General features: G+C 43.0%; 1 protein-coding gene across 1 annotated transcript in view; it reads left to right on the top strand.

The window, feature by feature from the left end:
• The window catches only part of LOC112249536 (kinase suppressor of Ras 2-like), a 73,566-nt gene that overhangs the window by 22,294 nt on the left and 28,185 nt on the right, over positions 1-23,087 (top strand). The window contains exons 4-5 of the mRNA XM_024419342.2: positions 3,690-3,725; positions 4,129-4,672. Of these exons, the coding sequence (XP_024275110.2) occupies positions 3,690-3,725; positions 4,129-4,672 (580 nt within the window). The remainder of the gene's footprint in view (positions 1-3,689; positions 3,726-4,128; positions 4,673-23,087) is intronic.

Raw genomic sequence — 23,087 nt, 5'->3', positions numbered from 1 at the left:
ACTGTATAGGGCCTCTGCTACTGCAAAGTGACAACACAGAGAACACTGGCTGCACATGCCAATCTACAGACAGGTGGAACCAAAGTACTAGAATGAATGGGCTTTGGAACATTTGTGAGCTATGGGGACTCATAGGGCGCAACACAACATAGGGTGCAACATCATTGTAAGCCATGGGGGAGTCTTGTTGAGCAATAGGGAGCCCCATAGAGAAGGACTAAATGGGATAAAGAAGAGCTACATAATGAACAATATATATATTTTGTTGTTGTTATTACAAGTGAGATCACATGAACTAACTGCAGTCGAGTTCTGTTAGAATTTTGATTGGCCATTTGCTAAGACTCATATTGAATTTGATTCCCCTGTTCTATCTGTCACTGCATAGATTTGTCTGAGACTCATCTCTTACCAATCAGAGGATCCAAGCCATTGACTAATTTCCCGAAATGGCACGTTACCAGAGACACTTTGGAGGAGATGGGAAACTCCATTGGAATCATATTAACAGCCATTTTGTAAGTTGCCCATGCGTCATTAATAGGCCGCGTGGTGCATTCTGGGCGATTCTGGGATAAGGAGAGCACTCCTTCAAGGAGTGAATGGGACTCAATTGGGCGTAAACTCAAAAACCCAACATTAGAATGAATTTCGTGAACAAGTACTTTACAATATTTTTCTGAGATGTGAGGTAATTAACTTGTTCTCTGTAATATCACATAGCGTTGGAATGGTGACATTAGTTATTTTAGAGGAAAATAGGCAGATTTCTCGACTGATAGACTGACTTTGAGAAGGGATTGTGCGACGATTAGCTTAGCAATTGAATGATGCAGCATGACAATATGAATGCGATTTGTCGACAGTGTGATGGGTGGTGCGTTATATGTTCCTTCATTCATTGCCCAATAGGATTCTTATCTCCTCCTTTCTCTATCTCTGGCCTTACACACTTGTGTTCAGGCTCTGGCCCAACTCATTGGTTTCTGGGATGAATCAGAACAGTTTTTTGAATGTGTTCGCATACACACGATGAGGAGGTAAATTCCAGACTCATCGTGGAGAAGAAACGTTAGTGGGCTTGGCGTTTGGCCAGAGTGGAGTGGATGGCTAGCCGAGCAAGTAAAATACTAGTATGGTTGGTAAATTAAAGGGCCAATCAGCAGTTGAAACTATAACGAAGCGTCTCCCCGCCCCTGTTTCGGTGAAAAGCTGAGGGATGGAGCTGGAGAAATGTAACCACTCTCAAATTCATAGACAGCGCTATGGATGCAAGGACCATGTTTTGAGGCTATAAAGTGTTTGTTTACATTGACTTTGTTTACAAACATAACATGGGAGTAAAACAAGCTTAGATTTTGGGTTCTGATGGGGTACGGCAGTTAAACTAAGCTCATGAGGCATTAATACATGATGCTCTTCAAGAATCAGTGGGTACATATCATTAATGAATACCAAGGAAATGGATACTCTAAGACGTGGACTATTCACACTATTCATCAGTTACATGGATGTCTGCAAACCATTTTGGATTATGCAGGTCTTGTGTTTAATTAATGGCTGGGCTGTGATTTGATCAGAAGCCTTTGGTAATTTGACTAAAATCCTCCTCAGTATCGCAGGCTTTGTGTGTGTGTGCGTGCGCGTGCGCGTGCGTGTGTGTTTCGTCGTCATCTATATTTACAGACCCCATGTCAGTTTACTGGCATTCAAGGGTGAAGAAGGCTCTTTGATGATTTCGAAACATTTCAAGTGAGGAGATGCCAAACTTTTTAATTTCGAGTGGCTTGTTTGTCGTACGTTTTTGCTAATGAAGGAGGCTTGATCGTGCGTCATCTTCAACCTTATATTCCTTTCTGAGCAGTTGAGGAGCACTCCGTCTGGCTCTTTCCCTGTTTCCCTGTTGCATTTCCCTGGTCTTGTCTGAGGAGCTTGGTGCACTGTGCAGCACACTTTCAGAGTCCCCACAGTGTGTGTTTGAAGTGCGGGAAGGAGGCTGGTGCCTCTCCAGGAGAGAGTAGAGCACAGAGGTACTCCATTAAACAGGCCGTCTCCACCCCAATACCCCTGTATACTGTTTAACCCCGTATACAGTTCTCCTCGATCATTAGAAGTCTCTCTCATCTCAGGGGTTAACTCATGTGGGCTTATGCATGAAGTTGATTAACATGCAACACCATGAGTAACTATGTGCAAAGTTGTATTATTGTATGTTGAGACTGAGTGCAGCACTGATAGTGATTGTGTGTAGGAGAGCCATGCAAGCAGGCAGTCCACTGTAGCCTATGTGATCTGATCGTAAACCTTCCATAGTGTTGTTTATCTGAACAACAGATCATTACGTCCACCATAGAACTGCAATGACTAATTCTAATGTCCAGTGCAGTTTGAACTCTGGCCTGGCTGTAAAATACCCCTCTAAAATACAGACTTTTCCGCTAGTCGTGAGGGATGTCTTTTAACAACCAACCCGTCTCCCAGTCCCAGTCTGTGCCTATGAGTGGACACATCTCTTAGGACTCCTATAGTCTGTGTACACTGAGTGTACAAACATGAGGAACACCTTCCTAATATTGATTTGCACCCTCTATTGCCCCCAGAACAGCCTCAATTTGTCAGGGCATGGAATCTACAAGGTGTCGAAAGCATTCCACAGGGATGCTGGTCCATGTTGACTCCGCACAGTTGCTGGTCCATGTTGACTTCCCACAGGTGTGTCAAGTTGACAGGATGTCCTTTGGGTGGAGGACCATTCTTGATACACACAGGAAACTGTGGAGCGTGAAAAAACACACTCAAACCGGTGCACCTGGCACCTACTACCATACCCCGTTCAAAGGCTTTTAAATCTTTTGTCTTTCCCATTCACCCTCTGAATGGCACACATACACAATCCATGTGTCAATTGTCTCAAATCCTTCTGTCTCCTTACATTCATCTACACTGATTGAAGCGGGCCCACTGGCTGGTGGATTTAACAGGTGACATCAATAAGGGATCATAGCTTTCACCTGGATTCACCTGGTCAGTCTATGTCATGGAAAGAGCAGGTGTTCCTAATGTTTTGAACACGTAGTATACACTACTCTACTATCCCGGGGACACTGTTTGTCTCTCGCTGTGCGTGGGTGGAGTGTTGTGCGTGGTGTGTGTGTGTGTATACAGTACTGTCCTGAAGAGTGTCTCAGTCAGACTAGGAGGGAACATGTACATTCGCGCTGAAGATAAACTTTGATCCCTGACCTAAGACGAGAGGCCTTAAGAAAACGCTCAGTCGCTCACTATTGTTACTTCAGCCCTCTCCCTCTCTCTCTCCTCTCCCAATGTGTCTCCCTCTACTCCACATCTCTCTATCCCTCTCCTTGTCCCTTCAGAAGTCTCTGGTGGGCTTGTCTTAAAACATCACAGGGAAGAAATACTCCTAAGGAATACTTTATTTCCTTCAAGACTTTCGGGAGAATGCATTAGCCATGAGTGTTGTTGAGCTAATTCGGATACTGCATTCAGATCAGAGTTGAGTTTTAGAGACTGTGATTAGTACAATTGGCTGGGTCTCTGATGGACAGAAAGAGAGAGGAAACAAACAATATTTTCGCCATCTTTTTATCAAATCAACATTTTTATTATCACATTTTTTATCAACATTTTTTTATCAAATAAACATTTGTTTCCTTCTCTTTTCTTTCAAGAACAACTCGAGGATGACTCATTGCCCAATAACGGAGGTGAATATTTCCATTTAAGCTGAAAATATAATTTCTCTCTTCTCTGCTCTCCCAAACCAAACTCCTCTGTCTCACATATTCAACATGAACCTCATCTCCAGCTTCTCATCTAATGTTTAGGGATCAAGGTGGCTGTGGTTAATCAAGCATCCCTCTCCTCCACCCCTCTCCTATCTGAGCCCATGCTACATTACGTCTGCTATTGATGTCAGATCCAAGCTCTCTCGCTTTTTTGCTCTTATCATCAGGCCATTTCTTTCTAATCAAATATGAGTTTTTATTATCCTTAAATGACATGTAGAAATGTAAATAATTAAGCAGGGTCAAGGTATCAGGTAATTGTTTGTGGTTAAATGTTATCTGTAACATGTTCCTTCTTGTTTCTCCTTCTCCTCCTCCACAGCAGGCAGCCATGCCAAGCAGGACTGGTCCATCCAGTGGCCCACCTCTGAGTCTGGCAAGGAGAACACTCCCTTCCCCTCTCCAGAACCCAGCCAGTGGGTCCGCTTCCAGCTCTCCCAAAGCCCCATGGTCCAGGCCAAGTACAACCAGCAGCACCACAGCCAGTGCCACAGCCCCCAGTCATTGCTACCCTATCCGTATGGCCCCTATGTCCAGCCAGACCGCCTCACCGTGGACAGCCACCTGGGACTGGGGGCCTTCCCCCCCATGGACACGGGTCATCGATCCCTGCCCCCCTCGCCCCGTCAGAGGCACTTTGCCCACACCCCTCCCCGGACTCCACTCGTGGTGAACACCATGACCCCCCCGGGCACGCCCCCCATGAGGCGCAGAAACAAGGTGAAGGCCCCCGGGACGCCCCCACCGCCCAGCCGAAAGCTCATCCACCTGCTGCCGGGCTTCACGGCGCTGCACCGCTCCAAGTCACACGAGTTCCAGCAGGGAAACCGCATAGGTCTGGAGGCAGCTGACCTGCAGACACTCAAGTGAGTCTTTTTTTATTCCATTTTTTTAAACATTTGGATCCTTTAGGTTAGAAACCAGTTTTGCAAGGCACCACACAGGGTGACCTGCCCACATGATACAACAGCCATTTTGAGTAAATTGTCAGTAATGGCAACTATTGTGATAAAGTGTTTGACTTTTGTGGGGCTATTGGTCGACTACAATAACAATTGTGCTTTTGGTTGTGATTTTAGAGCAGTTTGTTTGTTGTACCAACAAGTTTGATTCTGCTGGGGGACAAGGGTTTCAATGAGTTTATGGATAAAGAGAGAGAGCTTGCAGTCAGTACAATAAAACTAAAGCATGGACCTCCTGAGTGGCATAGTGGTCTAAGGCAATGCATCGCAGTTGCTAGCTGTGCCACTAGAGATCCTGGTTCGAGTCCAGGCTCTGTCGCAGCTGGCCGCGCCCGGGAGACCAATAGGGCGGCACACAACTGGCCCAGCGTCGTCCAGGTGTGGGAAGGGTTTGACCGGCAGGGATGTCCTTGTCCCTTCGTGCTCTAGCGATTCCTGTGGCCTGCCAGGACATTGGTGTGGCTGGCTTCCGGGTTAAGCGGGCATTGTGTCAAGAAGCAGTGCGGCTTGGTTGGGTCGTGCTTCAGAGGACGCGTGGCTATCGACCTTCACCTCTCCCAAGTCCTTACGGGAGTTGCAGCGATGAGACAAGACTGTAACTACCAATTGGATACCACGAAAAAGGGGTCAAAGTTACAAAAATGTTTTATATGTTTTTATAACAAAGCATGCACAATTATATATAGTGGAGTTAACTTGCTTCAAGAGGTGGTCCACTTGAGGCACACTTTAAACTTTCAGAATCTGATTTCTAGCCCTCTGATACAGCAAGTATTTCAAAAATAGTAAGATTAAGTTCTATTTAAGACAGAGGCCACTCCCAGGAAAACAACTCAATCTTGCATTTACTGTCAAACTGTTTTAATAAAATAAGAATAATATTAAGATAGACTTCTATATAAAAGAGAGGAAGAGGGCACTCATAGGAAATCTTGTATTGTCTCTAACTGCATTTAATAAAACACTTAGACAATAAATGCAAGATGGAGCTCCTTTCTGCTTCTCTCTCTATCTCTCTCACTCACAGTACTTTATTTACTCCTCTATCTTCCTGCCCGAGGCCCAATCAGCTTAATTCGTTCAGTTGAATTCACGTCCACCAGCGCCCGTAGAAAAACAATGGCCTGTCAACAGAACAGAGATAACAGAGAGCTTGGCTGGGAGCAAGGCGCTGAGTTCCTGACCAAACCGACCGTGCGTCTGGTCTGGTGCAATGCTGATCAGATCAGATCAGCTTGTATCCTCTATTAACGGGCCAGGCCAGAGAGGATCCACCAGAGTACCTAGGGTAATCAGGAACCATCAGCAGTCAGGAAAGGAGTGCCCCTCAGGAGAGTAACAGTCATTTTTATAATACAATTATGACAGTGGCCCATCGTTGCCTACTTGGTGAGTTAATATTTGGAGGTTATATTCCTTCTTTATGACCGCCATCTGGGTTGTGTTCTGCCCCAGTTTGTGTGTGTTTGTTTGTGTTTGTGCACGTACTTGTCTTTCCTATGAGATAGTGTATAAGCAGGGCAGTGAATAGGGACTCACACAGCATTAGAGAATTGATTACCGGTCCCTGAGCACTGATAGACTGCAGGCTCAGAGTTAAGTTCTCTAATCAATGACTGTACAGGACCATGCCTGGAAACACTAGGATTCATCTGGACCAGACCTGGGTTCAAATACTATTTAGGGTATTTCAATTACTTTCAAAGACATTTGGAAGTAAGTATTTGTTGTGTTTTTTTATTTGAAAAGACAAGTAGTTGAATTTGAATCGACTCGGTACTGGTACTCCCTGTATATAGGAATGTTATTTTTATTCGTTATTCACTGGTGTTTATTCCTCCTGTCACTATTTCACTTTTTATTTATTTTTTAAATCTTTAACTTCTGCATTGTTGGAAAAGGACGCGTAAAAGTAAGCATTTCACATGTTGTTTACGAAGCATGTGACAAATAAAATTGGATTTGATTTAATGACAAATTCTCAAATACACATGTATTTGAACCCAGGACTGATCTGGACACAGTGGGGAGTAGCATAGTGCAGTTTCACTAACCTCTTCTCATGTTCCCCCAGCCAGTTATACTGTTCCAATCTATTCCTGAACTTGCACACCTGATTGAACTAGTGGACTAATCAGCCAGCCCTTGGTTTACTGAAAGCATAGGAAACACTGGCTTAGGGCTGTTCCTCTGCTTGCATTATACATGGCACACAGAGGATAAGTAGAAGTCTACATTTGGTTCAAATAGCTCAGTTGTTTCTCCTAATCTGATTTCATGTTTTGTTCTACCTTTATTTTTCAGTCTCTCCTTAGAATAGTAGGGGCAAACCTTGGGCAGGTACAAAGTAAATATGGCCCCTTGTTCTTCAGTGGGTTATACACTGAGTATACAAAACATTAGGAACACCTGCTCTTTACATGACAAGGCATACTTAAGCAGTATGGCTACCACAGCATTCTGCAGCGAAACACTGTCCAGGCTGAGTAAGGACTATTTGACCTAGAAGAAGAGTGATGGAGTCCTGCATCAGATGACCTGGCCTCCACAATCATCTGACCTCAACCCAATTGAGATGGTTTGGGATGTGTTGGACCGCAGAGTGAAGGAAAAGCAGCCAACAAGTGTTCAGCATATGTGGGAACGCCTTCAAGACTGTTGGAAAAGCCTTCCTGATGAAGCTGGTTGAGAGAATGCCAAGAGTGTGCAAAGCTGTCATCAAGGCAAAGGGTGGCTACTTTGAAGAGTCTAACATATAAAATATATTTTGATTTGTGTAACACTTTTTTGATTACTACATTATTCTATATGTTTTATTTCATAATTTATTCTACAAAGTAGAATAAAGGAAAACCATTGAATGAGTAGGTGTGTCCAAACTTTTGACTGGTAGTGTATATTCTATAAGCAGTTGTTACATTAACAAGAAAATAGCTTCAAGTGTTGTGTCCAAATACTGGTGGAGTCACCTAATAAAAGAATGGACATCCTGACCATAGAGGTCCAGGACCTGAAGAACAGTTTGCTCTACTCCCAGGGTCAGCTCGATGAGTTTAAACAGGAAAACGGAAAGGTGACAGCAATCTGTAAGTTATTGAGAAAGGACATCAGTTCTGAATGTGATTCCATTATAACAATGATGGAGAAATCTGATTATCTAAAGGGACAATCAAGGTGGAACAACATTGTTGTGGATGGAATTGCAGAATCTCCACATGAGACCTGAGGACAAAGTGAGGTAAATTATCTCGGAGATACTAAAGATGGACCACAGGAAGATTGAAGTGGAGCACGCCCACAGGATTGGAAAACCCACCACTAGCCCAGGTGACAGGCACGACAGTGGTCAAGTTCCTGAGGTTCAAGGACAAGGTATCTGTTCAGGAAAGAACCAAGAACTTGAGAGGATTGTACATCTTCCCCAATGAGGATTATCCTGAAGCTGTGCGCAAGAAGAGAAAATAACTTATTCCGGCCATGAAAGCTGCCAGAACGTGTGGGGACATCCGCTATGACAGGCTCATTGTCCACCCTCCCTCCCAAAAGTCTGGAAGGGAGGAGAGAGCCAAGCCTATGGGTTCTTAGCTTCAACCCCACAGCACACACACCTACACATAAACTGTTCTTTTCCCTAAGATGTCTATCTCTGAGAAGCTAGCCAGAAAAGGGCTGAAAATAGCCCATATTAATATATGTAGCCTTGGAAATAAGGTTAATGAAATCAATAACTTGTTAACATCAGATAACATTAATATCTTAGCCATTTCTGAGACTCACTTAGAAAATTCCTTTGATGATACAGCAGTAGCAATACAAGGATATAACATCTATAGAAGAGACAGGAATTCTTATGGTGGAGGATTTCTTGCTATATACTGCGCATTCAGAAAGTATTCAGACCCCTTGACTTTTTCCACATTTTGTTACGTTACATGCAGTCTAAAAAAAATCATCATCAATCTACAGTTCACACAATACACCATAATGACAAGGCAAAAAACATTTTTGCAAATTTGTAATAAAAAAAAACAATTGATGTATCACATTTACATAAGTATTCAGACCCTTTACTCAGTACTTTGTTGAAGCACCTTTGGCAGTGATTACAGCCTCAAGTCTTTTTGGGTATGACGCTACATGCTTGGCACACCTGTATTTGGGGTTTTTCTAACATTCCTCTCTGCAGATCCTCTCAAGCTCTGTCAGGTTGGATGGAGAGCGTTGCCGCACAGCTATTTTCAGGTCTCTCCAGAGATGTTCGATCATGTTCAAGTGCGGGCTCTGGCTGGTCCACTCAAGGACATTCAGAGACCTTTCCCGAATCCACTCCTGCTTTGTATTGGCTGTGTCTGAGGTCCTGAGTGCTCCATACCAGGTTTTCATCAAGAATCTCTCTGGACTTTGCTCCATTCGACTTTGCCTCAATCCTGACAAGTCTCCCAGTCCCTGGTTTCCTCCAGACGTGATGCTTGGCATTCAGGCCAAAGAGTTCAATCTTGGTTTCATCAGACCAGAGAATTTTGTTGGGGCTGAGAGTCCTTTAGGTGTCCTTTGGCAAACTCCAAGCGGGCTATCATGTGCCTTTTACTGAAGAGTGGCTGATTGGTGTAGTGCTGCAGAGATGGTTGTCCTTCTGGAAAGTTCTCCCATCTCCACAGAGGATCTCTAGAGATCTGTCAGAGTGACCATTGGGTTCTTTCGTCACCGCCCTTCTCCCCCGATTGCTCAGTTTAGCCGGGCAGCCAGCTCTAGGAAGAGTCTTGGTGGTTCCAAACTTCTTCCATTTAAGAATGATGGAGGTCACTGTGTGACCTTCAATAATGCAGACATTTTTTGGAACACTTCCCCAGATCTGTGCCTTAACACAATCTTGTCTCAGAGCTCTAGGGATAATTCCTTCGACCACATGGCTTGGTTTTTGCTCTGACATGCACTTCCAACTGTGGGACCTTTATATAGACAGGTGTGTGCCTTACCAAAACATGTCCAATCAATTGAATTTACCACAGGTGGACTCCAATTAAGTTGTAGAAACATCTCAAGGATGATCAATGGAAACAGGATGCACGTGAGCTCAATTTTGAGTCCTTGTAACGGTTGTCGTTGGGAGAAAGAGAGGACCAAGGTGCAGCGTAGTAAGCGTTCATCTTATTTCATCTTATGAAAAAACTGAACACTGAATCGCAAACAACAAAGAAACAACCGAAACAGTTCTGTCTGGTGCAGACACACAAAGACTGAAAATAACCACCCACAAAACACAATGGAAAACAGGCTACCTAAATATGGTTCTCAATCAGGGACAACAATTGACAGCTGCCTCTGATTGAGAACCATACCAGGCCAAACACAGAAATAGAAAATCATAGACAAACTAACATAGACAACCCACCCAACTCACACCCTGACCATACTAAAACAAAAGACAAAACAAAGGAACTAAGGTCAGAACGTGACAGTCCTATAGCAAAGGGTCTGAATTCTTACGTAAATTAGGTAGTTCTGTTTATTATTTTGAATTAACTAGCAAACATTTCTAAAAGCCTGTTTTCGCTTTGTCATTATGGGGTATTGTGTAGATTGCTGAGGATTAATTTGTATTTATTACATTTTAGAATAAGTCTAACGTAAGAATTTGGAAAACAATTGCTACAATTTCTAAAAAACTTTTTCTGCTTTGTCATTATGGAGTATTGTGAGTAGATTGCTGAGGAATTGTATTTCTTCCACTTTTTGTTAAAGTAAAGACTTATTCTAAAATGAAACAAATAAAATAATGATAATGTGTGTGAAATGCTTAATAGTGTATGTGATGTAAACAGAGTGGTCTACTTTCTTGGGGACCTGAATATTGATGGATTTTCATCAAGCTGTCCGCACAAGAGGAAGATTCTCAGTGTAACCCATTGGATGCAGTGATCACAATATAGTGGCTATATCCTGGAAAGCCAAAGTTCCAAAAGCTGGGTCTAAAATAGTGTATAAGAGATCATACAAATGATTTTGCTGTAACTCTTATGTGGATGAAGTTAAAATATTTGTTGGTCTGATGTGATTAATGAGGAGTATCCAGATGCTGCACGTGATGAATTTATGAAATTGCTTCTTTCCAATTATTGATAAACATGCACCTGTTAAGAAACTGACTGTTAGAACTGTTAAGGCTCCATGGACTGATGAGGAAATGAAAACTGTATGGTTGAAAGAGATGGGGCAAAAGGAATGGCTAATTAGTCTGGCTCCACATCTGACTGGCTGACTTACTGCAAATTGAGAAATTATGTGACTAAACTCAATAAAAAGGAGAAACTGTATTATTAAGCCAAGATCAATTATATCAAAACTTTTGAGTACTTTAAATAAAATGATGGGCAGAAAGACCAATTCCACTCCATCGAATTAGATGGCTTATTTATCACAAAACCATTTGATGTTGGCAATTATTCTGATGATTAATGAATCATTGGCAAAATGGCCAAACTTAGGCAGGAAATGCCAACAACGAATATTGAGCCATTGTATTCATGCATTAAAAAACAAATAATGAAAGAAAAGCCAATGTATGTTAAAATTGTAAAGTTAGTGTTGGAGAGGTTTTTAAAATGATTGATATTGATCAATAATGACAACCTCCTGGCATTGTCAACTTAGATGAAATGCTACCGAGGATGGTAGCTGACTCTATGGCCACTCGTATCCGTCATATCTTTAATCTGAGTCTACAGTGGTGGTCACCAACCTTTTCTGAGTAGGTACACTTCAACTGTGAGAGACGGAATCTGAAACAAAAATCCAGAAAATCACATTGTATGATTTTTAAGTAATCAATTAGCATTTTATTGCATGACATAAGTATTTGATACATCAGAAAAGCAGAACTTAATATTTGGTACAGAAACCTTTTTTTTCAATTACAGAGATCATACGTTTCCTGTAGTTCTTGACCAGGTTTGCACACACTGCAGCAGGGATTTTGGCCCACTCCTCCATACAGACCTTCTCCAGATCCTTCAGGTTTCGGGGCTGTCGCTGGGCAATACGGACTTTCAGCTCCCATCAAAGATTTTCTATTGGGTTCAGGTCTGGAGACTGGCTAGGCCACTCCAGGACCTTGAGATGCTTCTTACGGAGCCACTCCTTAGTTGCCCTGGCTGTGTGTTTCGGGTCGTTGTCATGCTGGAAGACTCAGCCACGACCCATCCTCAATGCTCTTACTGAGGGAAGGAGGTGGTTGGCCAAGAACTCGCGATACATGGCCCCATCCATCCTCCCCTCAATACGGTGCTGTTGTCCTGTCCCCTTTGCAGAAAAGCATCCCCAAAGAATGATGTTTCCACGTCCATGCTTCACGGTTGGGATAGTGTTCTTGGGGTTGTACTCATCCTTCTTCTTCCTCCAAACACGGCGAGTGGAGTTTAGACCAAAAAGCTCTATTTTTGTCTCATCAGACCACATGACCTTCTCCCATTCCTCCTCTGGATCATCCAGACGGTAATTGGCAAACTTCAGACGGGCCTGGACATGCGCTGGCTTCAGCAAGGAGACCTTGCGTGCTCTGCAGGATTTTAATCCATGACGGCGTAGTGTGTTACTAATGGTTTTCTTTGAGACTGTGGTCCCAGCTCTCTTCAGGTCATTGACCAGGTCCTGCCGTGTCACCCAGACCGAGGGTGATTGACCGTCATCTTGAACTTCTTCCATTTTCTAATAATTGCGCCAACAGTTGTTGCCTTCTCACCAAACTGCTTGCCTGTTTTCCTGTAGCCCATCCCAGCCTTGTGCAGGTCTACATTTTAACACTGATGTCCTTACACAGCTCTCTAGTCTTGGCCATTGTGGAGAGGTTGGAGTCTGTTTGATTGAGTGTGTGGACAGGTTTCTTTTATACAAGTAACGAGTTCAAACAGGTGCAGTTAATACAGGTAATGAGTGGAGAACAGGATGGCTTCTTAAAGAAAAACTAACAGGTCTGTTAGAGCCGGAATTCTTACTCGTTGGTAGGTGATCAAATACTTATGTCATGCAATAAAATGCAAATTAATTACTTAAAAATCATACAATGTGATTGTCTGGATTTTTGTTTTAGATTCCGTCTCTCACAGTTGAAGTGTACCTATGATAAAAAATTACAGACCTCTACATGCTTTGTAAGTAGGAAAACCTGCAAAATCGGCAGTGTATCAAATACTTGTTCTCCCCACTGTAGATCAGTTCAGGGCCTGAGACTAACTTTTTGGTCTACCAGCCAGTCAGATTTTTACCAGTACAAAAATGTTTGCACCATAATTATAACAAAAACAAAAAATGGAAGAGCATGGTTTGTAATGTTTCTAAAACAATACGTATATTACTGGTAAGAAGTGAAGCTACAGTTGAAGTCGGAAGTTTACATACACCTTAGCCAACTACATTTCAACTCCGTTTTCACAATTCCAGTAAAAAATTCCCTGTCTTTAGGTCAGTTTGGATCACCACTTTATTTCAAGAATGTGAAATGTCAGAATAATAGTAGAGAGAATGATTTATTTCAGCTTTTATTTCTTTCATCACATTCCCAGTGGGTCAGAGGTTTACATACACTCAATTAGTATTTGGTAGCATTGCCTTTAAATTGTTTGGGTGATACCTGGGTGTCCAGCGGTGAGGGATGTGTGTGCAACCGATCTCTGACCCCGTGGGGACGTAAATGGGCCCCGGAAGGCAGGTGGCAGGAGCAGGTTCCCTCTCCAGAGCCTGGCGGATGTCCATATCTACATCCCAAAACACAGGCCCATCGATAACAGGAGGACCGATTGATGGGCTGGCGGACACTCACACAGCCCTCCACTGACATGGAACCACAGGGAGCGGGAAAGCAGGTCCTACAACATCCTGGTCCCCCAGCTGTAATCCTCCTCTCTGACCAGGAGAAGGTGGGATTATGGAGTTGGAGCCATGGAAGGCCAATGATGACTTTGTGTACGGGTGCGGAGGGGATGAGGAAGGGATTGCTTTCCCTGGTGCTTGGTCCCAGGGTGAGGTTGAGTGGAGCTGTAACGTGCGTAATAGTGCCGGATCCCAGTGGTCGCATATCCAACGCTTGGACTGAAAACAATAAAAAGAGAGAAGAGCGGGTATGAGGTGATGTGCAGGGGGCAATGGTCTGGTCAATAAATTTTCCTGTGGCAGGGGAATCCACTAGAGCTGTCGAAACAATAGATGACGGACAGCCAGCTAGTGAAACCGATAATAAAAATGGTCTGGAGGAAAGTGATGATGATTGATTACTCACGCCTAACCCAGGATACCGCTGATCACAGGGCCGTTCCTCTGCTCTCGTGGATTCTGGATTGGGATGTACCGGACACCGTTGAAGCTGGTGACCCTCCTGGTCACAATAAGGACAGAGCCCCAACTGTCTCTGACGGCGTCGCTCAGCCGCGGGGAGGCTTGTGGCCCCTACCTCCATGCGTGGGTTCAGGCTCTGACTCAGAAAGGTCAACAAAGGAGGTAGAGAGGCGATGGGGGTGCCAACGATCCCGAAGAAGGTTATCCAGATGGATGGCGATTGCAATGAGTATGTACAAGGTCATCTCGGCACGCTAACTCCATCTGGACCTCTTCTCGCAATCCTCTTCTGAAGAAGGGTCATTCCATACGCTGGATGCTGCAACTGTCCGAAAGGTGAGCGTGTACTCCTCCGTGGTCTGGCCATCCTACCGTAGTTGAAGTAAGCGCTCATTCCCCCCCCTTGACTCTGGTGGATGGTCAAAGACCACCTGAACAGAGCCATCAACCACTCATAGGAACCCAGCTCCTCCTATCCTCTCCCAGACGGCCATAGCCCACACCAATGCCCGTCAGGTCAGCAGGGATATTACCGTGGCAACCTTAGACCTCTCGGTGGTGGGGGTGCCCATCTTATGAGTGAAATAGAGGGAGCACTGGCGTAGGAAGCCACGGCATTTGGATGGAGACCCGTCATATTTGTCCAGGAGGGACAAACGGGCATCGCTGACCTGGGTGGACTGTTGGATGGGCTGGGGTGCTGGCTCGCTGGGTTGACTTGTGTTAGAGAATTCTCCGCTTGTTGGAGGTGACGCACTCAGGGGAATGTCGAGACTTTGAAGAATGCGGAGGACCTCATCCATAGCCGTCCCCATTTGTGCAAGCTGGTCGTGGTGTTGGCAAAGTAGGTGTCCCTGTTCGCTGACCATCTTGGAGATATCCTGATTAACTGCTGCTACCTTTGTTGAGTTACTATTCTGTAACGTCGACACAGGGAGTCAAGAAGCAGGTGCAGTTAGTGAGTTTAATTATAATGAACATGGGGGGATCACGTGACCCTTGAACGAGTTGGCCGCATGAACTAAGAGCTCCACACAAGTAGTTTCCAATTCTTAATATTACCTCCACTTCAAGTTTAAACTCCTCTAGCTTTAGTTAAAAAGGCATGGCGGCTACAAAAGGCAACATTACAGGTGACATTTTTACCCGGACTCGAGCATTAGTGGCGGAAAAAGCCTCCAATGAGCAGCTAGCTTCAGAAAAAGCTAACGCCATTAGCCAGGAGCAAGAGGACCGCGCCCAATCACCATACGTTTCCTGAGATTCACCGACAAGGAACGAGTCCTACAGGTGGCAAAAATCAACACCATTACAGTGAGAAACGTCAAACTCACTTTACACCAGGACCTGTCAGCTGGAATACGCCGAAAGCGCAGAGAGTTTGACGAGGTGAAAAAATACTCCATTGACCGAGGCATCTTTAGTTGATTCAATACCCAAATGAGCTCAGGAGCCCTGCGACACTTCAAAACTCCCGAAGAGGCAAAATGTTTTTTGAAAGACAATCCTGGTCACTGAGAAATGGACCAATGACTAAAAGCGATTGCTGTTATTACTAAAGGAGGTAAGACAACATATAGCCGCCATCCAAAGACCCACCCGCCCCGCTAAATGTCATTATAGCTGTCTAATTTATATTTATGTTCCTTTAGCTGAGAGGGATAGGCTGTCAATTTTCACCTCTGAAGGTGTCTGAGTTATGCTCTATAGCCTAACCTAGGCCTACTAACGCTTCAACCTAATTTTATTTCCCTTTTTTTTATCCTATAGATCCCTCTTAAGGATTTGCCCCAACATTCCTGTTTTATTTGGTCCAAATGATTATCCCTACGTCCCTTGAGGGAGGTATATGTAGGCTGGGCTATTGATTTCATTTTCTCCCTCTTTTTTTAATGTGGTCTGGACAGGGGGCTACATTGTCACTTATTCAATAAGGGGCGGAGAGGATGAGGCATTTCTTTGGTGGGGAGGGGGAGACGTTGTGCGTTGCTAACTGATCCTGTTTTTTTTGGAACACAGAATTGAGACCGAGCGTGGGGGTAATAAAACTAAAGGGATGTGTCGAGTTGTTTGGGAACTCGGCTGGGGTGTTCAGACATTATTATTTTATGTACACCATTTATTTTTCTTTCATGTGATCGCAGCTGTAACTATTATCCACCTTTACCCAGAGATGACTTGCACTAGAGTTCCATTACTGTTTGATGACGTTGACTAGTACCTTAAATCTATTGACATGGAACTGTCAATATGCAATAAAATAGAATATGCAATAAAATAAAATATGCAATAAAATAGAAAAGGGTACTATGTGCTCTACAAAAGGAAAAAGCAGACATTGCGCTTTTACAAGAGACACACATCTGTGATGCCGAACATGCCAAACTCTGCAGAGCTTGGGTGGGACAGGTGTATTTCTCATATTTCAAATCAAACAGCAGAGGTATAGCCATACTTATCCATTCATAATTGACAAAAACATATCTGATCCGGAGGGGAGATTTATTTTGATAACTGGATCACTGTATGGGCAACCAATTACTATCTTAAACATATACGCCCCTAACACAGATACTCCTGCTTTCATGTCAAGAATGATAACCCTGTTCAATGAGCATTGTGTTTTCTTTGGAGTGCTGGCCGGAGATTTGAATTGTACCCTCAACCCAACCCTAGACAAATCATCGTAAGTCCCCTCCACAAATCCTAGATCTGCAAAGATGTTGAACTCTCTTACTAAAGAGATGGGACTGATAGATATCGGGAGAGAGACTAATAGCTCATCTATGGACTATACATACTACTCTAATGTGCATAACACCTACTCCCGTACAGATTACATTTTTATCCCAAAGATTTTCATAAATTCAGTCACGTGTACAATCGGACCCATAGCACTTTCAGATCACGCCTTTGTCCACCTCCGCTTTGACCTCTGCGAAAACATTCCGAGGTCAAAGAGCTGGAAATTCAACACCTCCATGCTATCAAACAAAGCGTTCCATACATTGGTAACTACATGGATAGACAACTACACACAAGACAACAAAGATTCTCCTGTTTCTCCGGCCACAATGTGGGACGCTGCCAAAGCCACACTAAGAGGTCATCTAATTGCATATGCTTCCTCTAAGAAAAAAGCAATGGAAGCACACAGGTTAGATCTTGAGTGGGAGCTGGAACGCTGTGAAAAAGTACATAAACAATCCCCAGACAGCACCTCTTGGAGTCAACTTAAAGCAGCCAAAGCCTAACTGAATTTGGACTACACTCTGCAGTATTTCAGAGAAAGGAGGTTCCTCCTTTACTCCTTTGAAAATAATCTGGGGAAAGGACCTTGGTCTGACTATCAGTGATGAGTTATGGGCGAAGGTTTGGGACAGGGTATACTGCTCCTCTACTCATGTAAAAATGATACTGCTGCACAGAAAATACTAGATGTACAGTTTGATATGACCCCATGTCTCTATCTTCTTAATGCCCAGCAGTACTTTGTTCTTGATCCTGACAGAGAAAATATGTTTATGACTATTACATACTTTGCAAATAAATGTATTCTTCTATTGTGGGACTCTAATACTTCTCCTATATTTAAAATGTGGATTGACCAGATTGTTGACTTTCTCCCTCTTGAAAAGGTCACTTATGACCTCCGCAAGAGACAGCCCAAGTTTGATAGACCCTGGTCTCCACTACTCAACTATTTTTCAAATTGGACAGAGTGAATGGGGTGATTAGGGAAATGAGCAGATACATGTTGTGTAAGGTGCTGTAAAAACAAATTATTTGCTCGTCATCTCAGCTAAGGCTGGAAATAGCTAATAAGAACTTTGATAGTGCTGCTGCAAGTTTTTATATATATATATTTTTATTATTTTTATTATGTTTATTATAGTTTTATTATTATTGTTAGTTATTTTTTAGTCTGTCACATCTGTGAATGTGGAATGTGTTTTGTTGGTTGATTGAAAAACAAGAAAACGTAATAAAACTTTTAATTGAAAAAAATAAATAATAATGAACCTACAACCATACAAAACAAGAGAAACATCTGACAAGGAAACAACCTATACTACCTGATAACTGATATCAAAAGAGTGCTATATAAAGGGTATGTAATCAGGGAGTAATGAAGTCCAGGTGTGATTGATGAGACACAGGTGTGCATAAACATGGGTTGCCAGGACCGGTGGTTAGTAGAGGGGGGCGAGCGGGAGTAGATGTAACAATACATCTACACACAATACCCCATAATGACAAAGCAAAAACAGGTTTTTATATTTTTTTGCAAATGTATTATTAATAAAATCCTTAAATATCACATTTACATAAGTATTCAGACCCTTTACTCAGTACTTTGTTGTAGCACCTTTGGCAGCGATTACAGCCTCGAGTCTTCTTGGGTATGACGCTCCCAGCTTTGCACACCTGTATTTGGGGAGTTTCTCCCATTCTTCTCAGCAGATCCTCTCAAGCTCTGTCAGGTTGGATGGGGATCATCGCTAGATAGCTATTTTCAGGTCTCTCCAGAGATTTTCGATCAGGTTCAAGTCCGGGCTCTGGCTGGGCCTCTCAAGGACATTCAGAGACTTGTCCCGAAGCCACTCTTGGTTTTGGCTGTTGGAAGGTGAACATTCGCCCCAGTCTGAGGTCCTGAGCGCTCTGGAGCAGGTTTTCATCAAGGATCTCTCTGTACTTTGCTTAGTTCATCTATCCTTCAATCTTGACTAGTCTCCCAGTCCCTGTCGCAGAAAAACATCCGCACAGGATGATGCTGCCACCACCATGCTTCATCATAGGGATGGTGCCAGGTTTCCTCCAGATGTGACGCTTGGCATTCAGGCCAAAGAGTTCAATCTTGGTTTCATCAGACCAGAGAATTTTGTTTTTCACGGTCTGAGATTCTTTTAGGTGCCTTTTGGCAAACTCCAGGCGGGCTGTAATGTGTCTTTTACTGAGCAGTGGCTTCCGTCGGGCCACTCTAAAGGCCTGATTGGTGGAATGCTGCAGAGATGGTTGTCCTTCTGGAAAGTTCTCCCATCTCCACAGAGGAACTCTGGAGCTCTGTTAGAGTGACCATCGAGTTCTTGACCACCCCCAGGACCAAGCCTTTCTCCCTTTATTGCTCAGTTCGACCGGGTGGCTAGCTCTAGGAAGAGTCTTGGTGGTTCCAAACTTCTACCATTTAAGAATGATGGAGGCCACTGTGTTCTTGGGGACCTTCAATGCTGCAGAAATATTTTGCTACTTTTCGCCAGATCTGTGCTTCGACACAATCATGTCTCGGAGCTCTACGGACAATTAATTTGTCCTGATGGCTTGGTTTTTGCTCTAACATGCACTGACAACGCTTGGACCTTATATAGATAGGTGTGTGCCTTTCCAAATCATGTCTAATCAATTTAATTTACCACAGGTAGACTCCAATTAAGTTGTAGAAACATCTCAAGGATGATCGATGGAAACAGGATACACTTGACTTCAATTTTGAGTCTCGTAGAGAAGGGTCTGAATACTTGTGCAAATAAATGTTTAATACATTTGCAAAAATGTCTAAAAAACTGTTCTCGCTTTGTCATTATGGGGTATTGTGTGTGCATTGCTTTTTTTGTTTAATCATTTTTAAAATGAGGCTGTAATGTAACAAAATGTGGTCCGAAGGCACTCAATGTATAACTTTATGAGCTGGATTGTCTGTCTTCCAATTAATTTATTTTGGTTTGCGCTCGTTGGCATATTTAGCTAGCGGCCTCCATGCAAATTCGCTGTTACTTAGCATTCTGGTAAGGACGGTATGACAATATATAAAAATTAAAATCTGGATACCGCCCAACCCTAGTGGGAACTGTATTGTTAGATTTCCATGATGCCTTAGATTTTTATTGACCATAACCTGTTTTTGAGAACTTATGTTTTATGGCTTTTCAACCTCTGCCATATTGTGGATTCAGAGCTATTTATTTTATTGAACTCAGAGGGTTATCTTTGTGGTGTACCGCAGGGCAGCTCTCTAGGCCCTCCCAACTTTTCTATTTTTATCAATGGCCTGCCACTGGCATTAAACAAAGCATGGGTGTCCATGTATACTGATGATTCAACCATATACGTGTCATCAACCACAGCTAATGAAGTCACTGAAAGCCTTAATAAGGAGTTGCAGTCAGTTTTGGAATGGGTGGCCAGTAATAAACTGCTCGTGAACATCTCTAAAACTAAGAGCATTGCATTTGGTACAAACCATTCCCTAAGCTCTAGACCTCAGCTGAATCTGGTAATGAATGGTGTGGCTGTTGAACAAGTTGAGGAGACTAAATGTGTGTTACCTTAGATTGTAAACAATCATGGTCAAAGCATATATATTCAATGGTTGTAAAAATACGGAGAGGTCTGTCCACACTCAAAAAAGAAAGTCCTGCATGCTCTAGTTTTGTCTTATCTTGATTATTGTCAAGTCATATGGTCAAGTGCCACAAAGAAAGACCTGGTTAACCTACAGCCTGCCAGGAACAGAGTGGCAAATCTTGCTCTTCATTGTAATCAGAGGGCTGATATAAATACTATGCATGCCAGTCTCTCTTTACTAAGAGTTGAGGAGAGACTGACTGCATCACTTCTTCTTTTTATTAGAAACATTGAAAATTCTAAATTTTTTGCATAGTCAAATTTCACACAGCTCTGACACATACAGTTGAAGTTGGAAGTTTACATATAGTTGAAGTCGGAAGTTTACATACATCTTAGCCAAATACATTTAAACTCAGTTTTTCACAATTCCTGACATTTAATCCCAGTAAAAAGTCCCTGTCTTAGGTCAGTTAGGATCACCACTTTATTTTAAATGTGAAAGAGAATGATTAGTAGATTTATTTCAGCTTTCATCAGAATTCCAGTGGGTCAGAAGTTTGCATACAATAAAATAGTATTTAGTAGCATTGCCTTTAAATTGTTTAATTTGGGTCAAACGTTTCGGGTAGCCTTCCACAAGCTTCCCACAATAAATTGGGGGAATTTTGGCCCATTCCTCCTGACAGAGCTGGTGTAACTGAGTCAGGGTTGTAGGCCTCCTTGCTCGCACAGCTTTTTCAGTTCTGTCCACAAATTTTCTATGGGATTGAGGTCAGGACTTTGTGATGTCCGCTCCAATACCTTGACTTTGTTGTCCTTAAGACATTTTGCCACAACTTTGGAAGTATGCTTGGGGTCATTGTCCATTTGGAAGACCCATTTGTGACCAAGCTTTAACTTCCTGATTGATGTCTTGAGATGTTGCTTCAATATATCCACATATTTTTCCTGCCTCATGATGCTATCTATTTTGTGAAGTGCACCAGTCCCTCCTGCAGCAAAGCACCCCCACAACTTGATGCTGCCACGGTTGGGACGGTGTTCTTCGGATTGCAAGCCTCCCCCTTTTTCCTCCAAACATAGACATGGTAATTATGGCCAAACAGTTCTATTTTTGTTTCATCAGACCAGAGGACATTTCTCCAAAAAGTACGATCTTTGTCCTCATGTGCAGTGGCAAACCGTAGTTTTGCTTTTTTATGGCGGTTTTGGAGCAGAGGCTTGTTCCTTGCTGAGTGGTCTTTCAGGTTATGTCGATATAGGACTTGTTTTACAGTGGATATAGATACTTTTGTACCTTTTTCCTCCAGCATCTTCACAAGGTCCTTTGCTGTTGTTCTGTGATTGATTTTCACTTTTCGCACGAAAGTACATTCATCTCTAGGAGACAGAACGTGTCTCCTTCCTGAGTGGTATAACGGCTGCGAGGTCCCATGGTGTTTTAACTTGCGTACTATTGTTTGTACGGATGAACGTGGTACCTTCAGGCGTTTGGAAATTGCTCCCAAGGATGAACCAGACTTGTGGAGGTCTACAGTTTTTTTCTGAGGTCTTGGCTGATTCCTTTTGATTTTCCCATGATGTCAAGCAAAGAGGCACTGAGTTTAATGGTAGATATTGAAATACATCCACAGGTACACCTCCAATTGACTCAAATTATGTCAATTAGCCTATCAGAAACTTCTAAAGCCATGACATCATTTTCTGGAATTTTTCGAGCTGTTTAAAGGCACAGCCAACTTAGTGTATGTAAACTTCTGACCTACTGGAATTGTGATCCAGTGAATTATAAGTGAAATAAACGGTCTGTAAACAATTGTTGGAAAAATGACTTGTGTCATGCACAAAGTAGATGTACTAACCGACTTGCCAAAACTGTAGTTTGTTAACAAACATTTTTTGGAGTGGTTGAAAAACAAGTTTTAATGACCTCAACTGTACACTTATCCCAGCAGACATGCCACCAGGGGTATTTTCACAGTCCCCAAATCCAGAACAAATTCAAGAAAGCGTACAATATTGTAGAGTCATTATTGCATGGAACTCCCATCTCGTTTTGCTCAAAATTAACAGCAATCCTGGTTGAAAAATCAGATAAAGGAGCACCTCACGGCACAATGCCTCACTCCCTATTTGACATAGATATTTTGTGTTTATCATAATATATAGGCTATGTGTGCTGTTTTTAAATGTATGTAGTTCTGTCTTTGAGCTCTTCTTGTCTATTAATGTTCTGTATTAGGTCATGTTTCATGTTTTGTGTGGACTCCAGGAAGAGTAGCTGCTGCATTTGCAACAGCAAATGGGGTTCCTCATAAAATACCAAATACCTCATTCCTCACCTTCTACCCTTTGTATCTCTACAAGCTGTCAACACCCCTCAGCTTGTTCCCTCTTTCATAATTACAAAGTTGTTATACCTGGTAACAGGTTCCTCATGTCTCACCTCCTATCCTTAGTATCTGAAAGAGCTCTTAACACCTATTAGCTCATCCTCTCCTGTCCTAATTACATGGCCTTGTGGACAGGACACAATATCCAGGATTAACCTTTAACCCCTCCACATTCCTGTTAATGAGATAGTCGTACCGACAGACGTCAGGCATGCACTCCAAAATATTCCCACATCCCGGCCACCATTAACTCA

This window comes from Oncorhynchus tshawytscha, linkage group LG04 (genome assembly GCF_018296145.1).
Source record: "Oncorhynchus tshawytscha isolate Ot180627B linkage group LG04, Otsh_v2.0, whole genome shotgun sequence".
NCBI classification, from domain to species: domain Eukaryota; kingdom Metazoa; phylum Chordata; class Actinopteri; order Salmoniformes; family Salmonidae; genus Oncorhynchus; species Oncorhynchus tshawytscha.
This window is presented reverse-complemented; position numbering and strand designations above follow the sequence as displayed.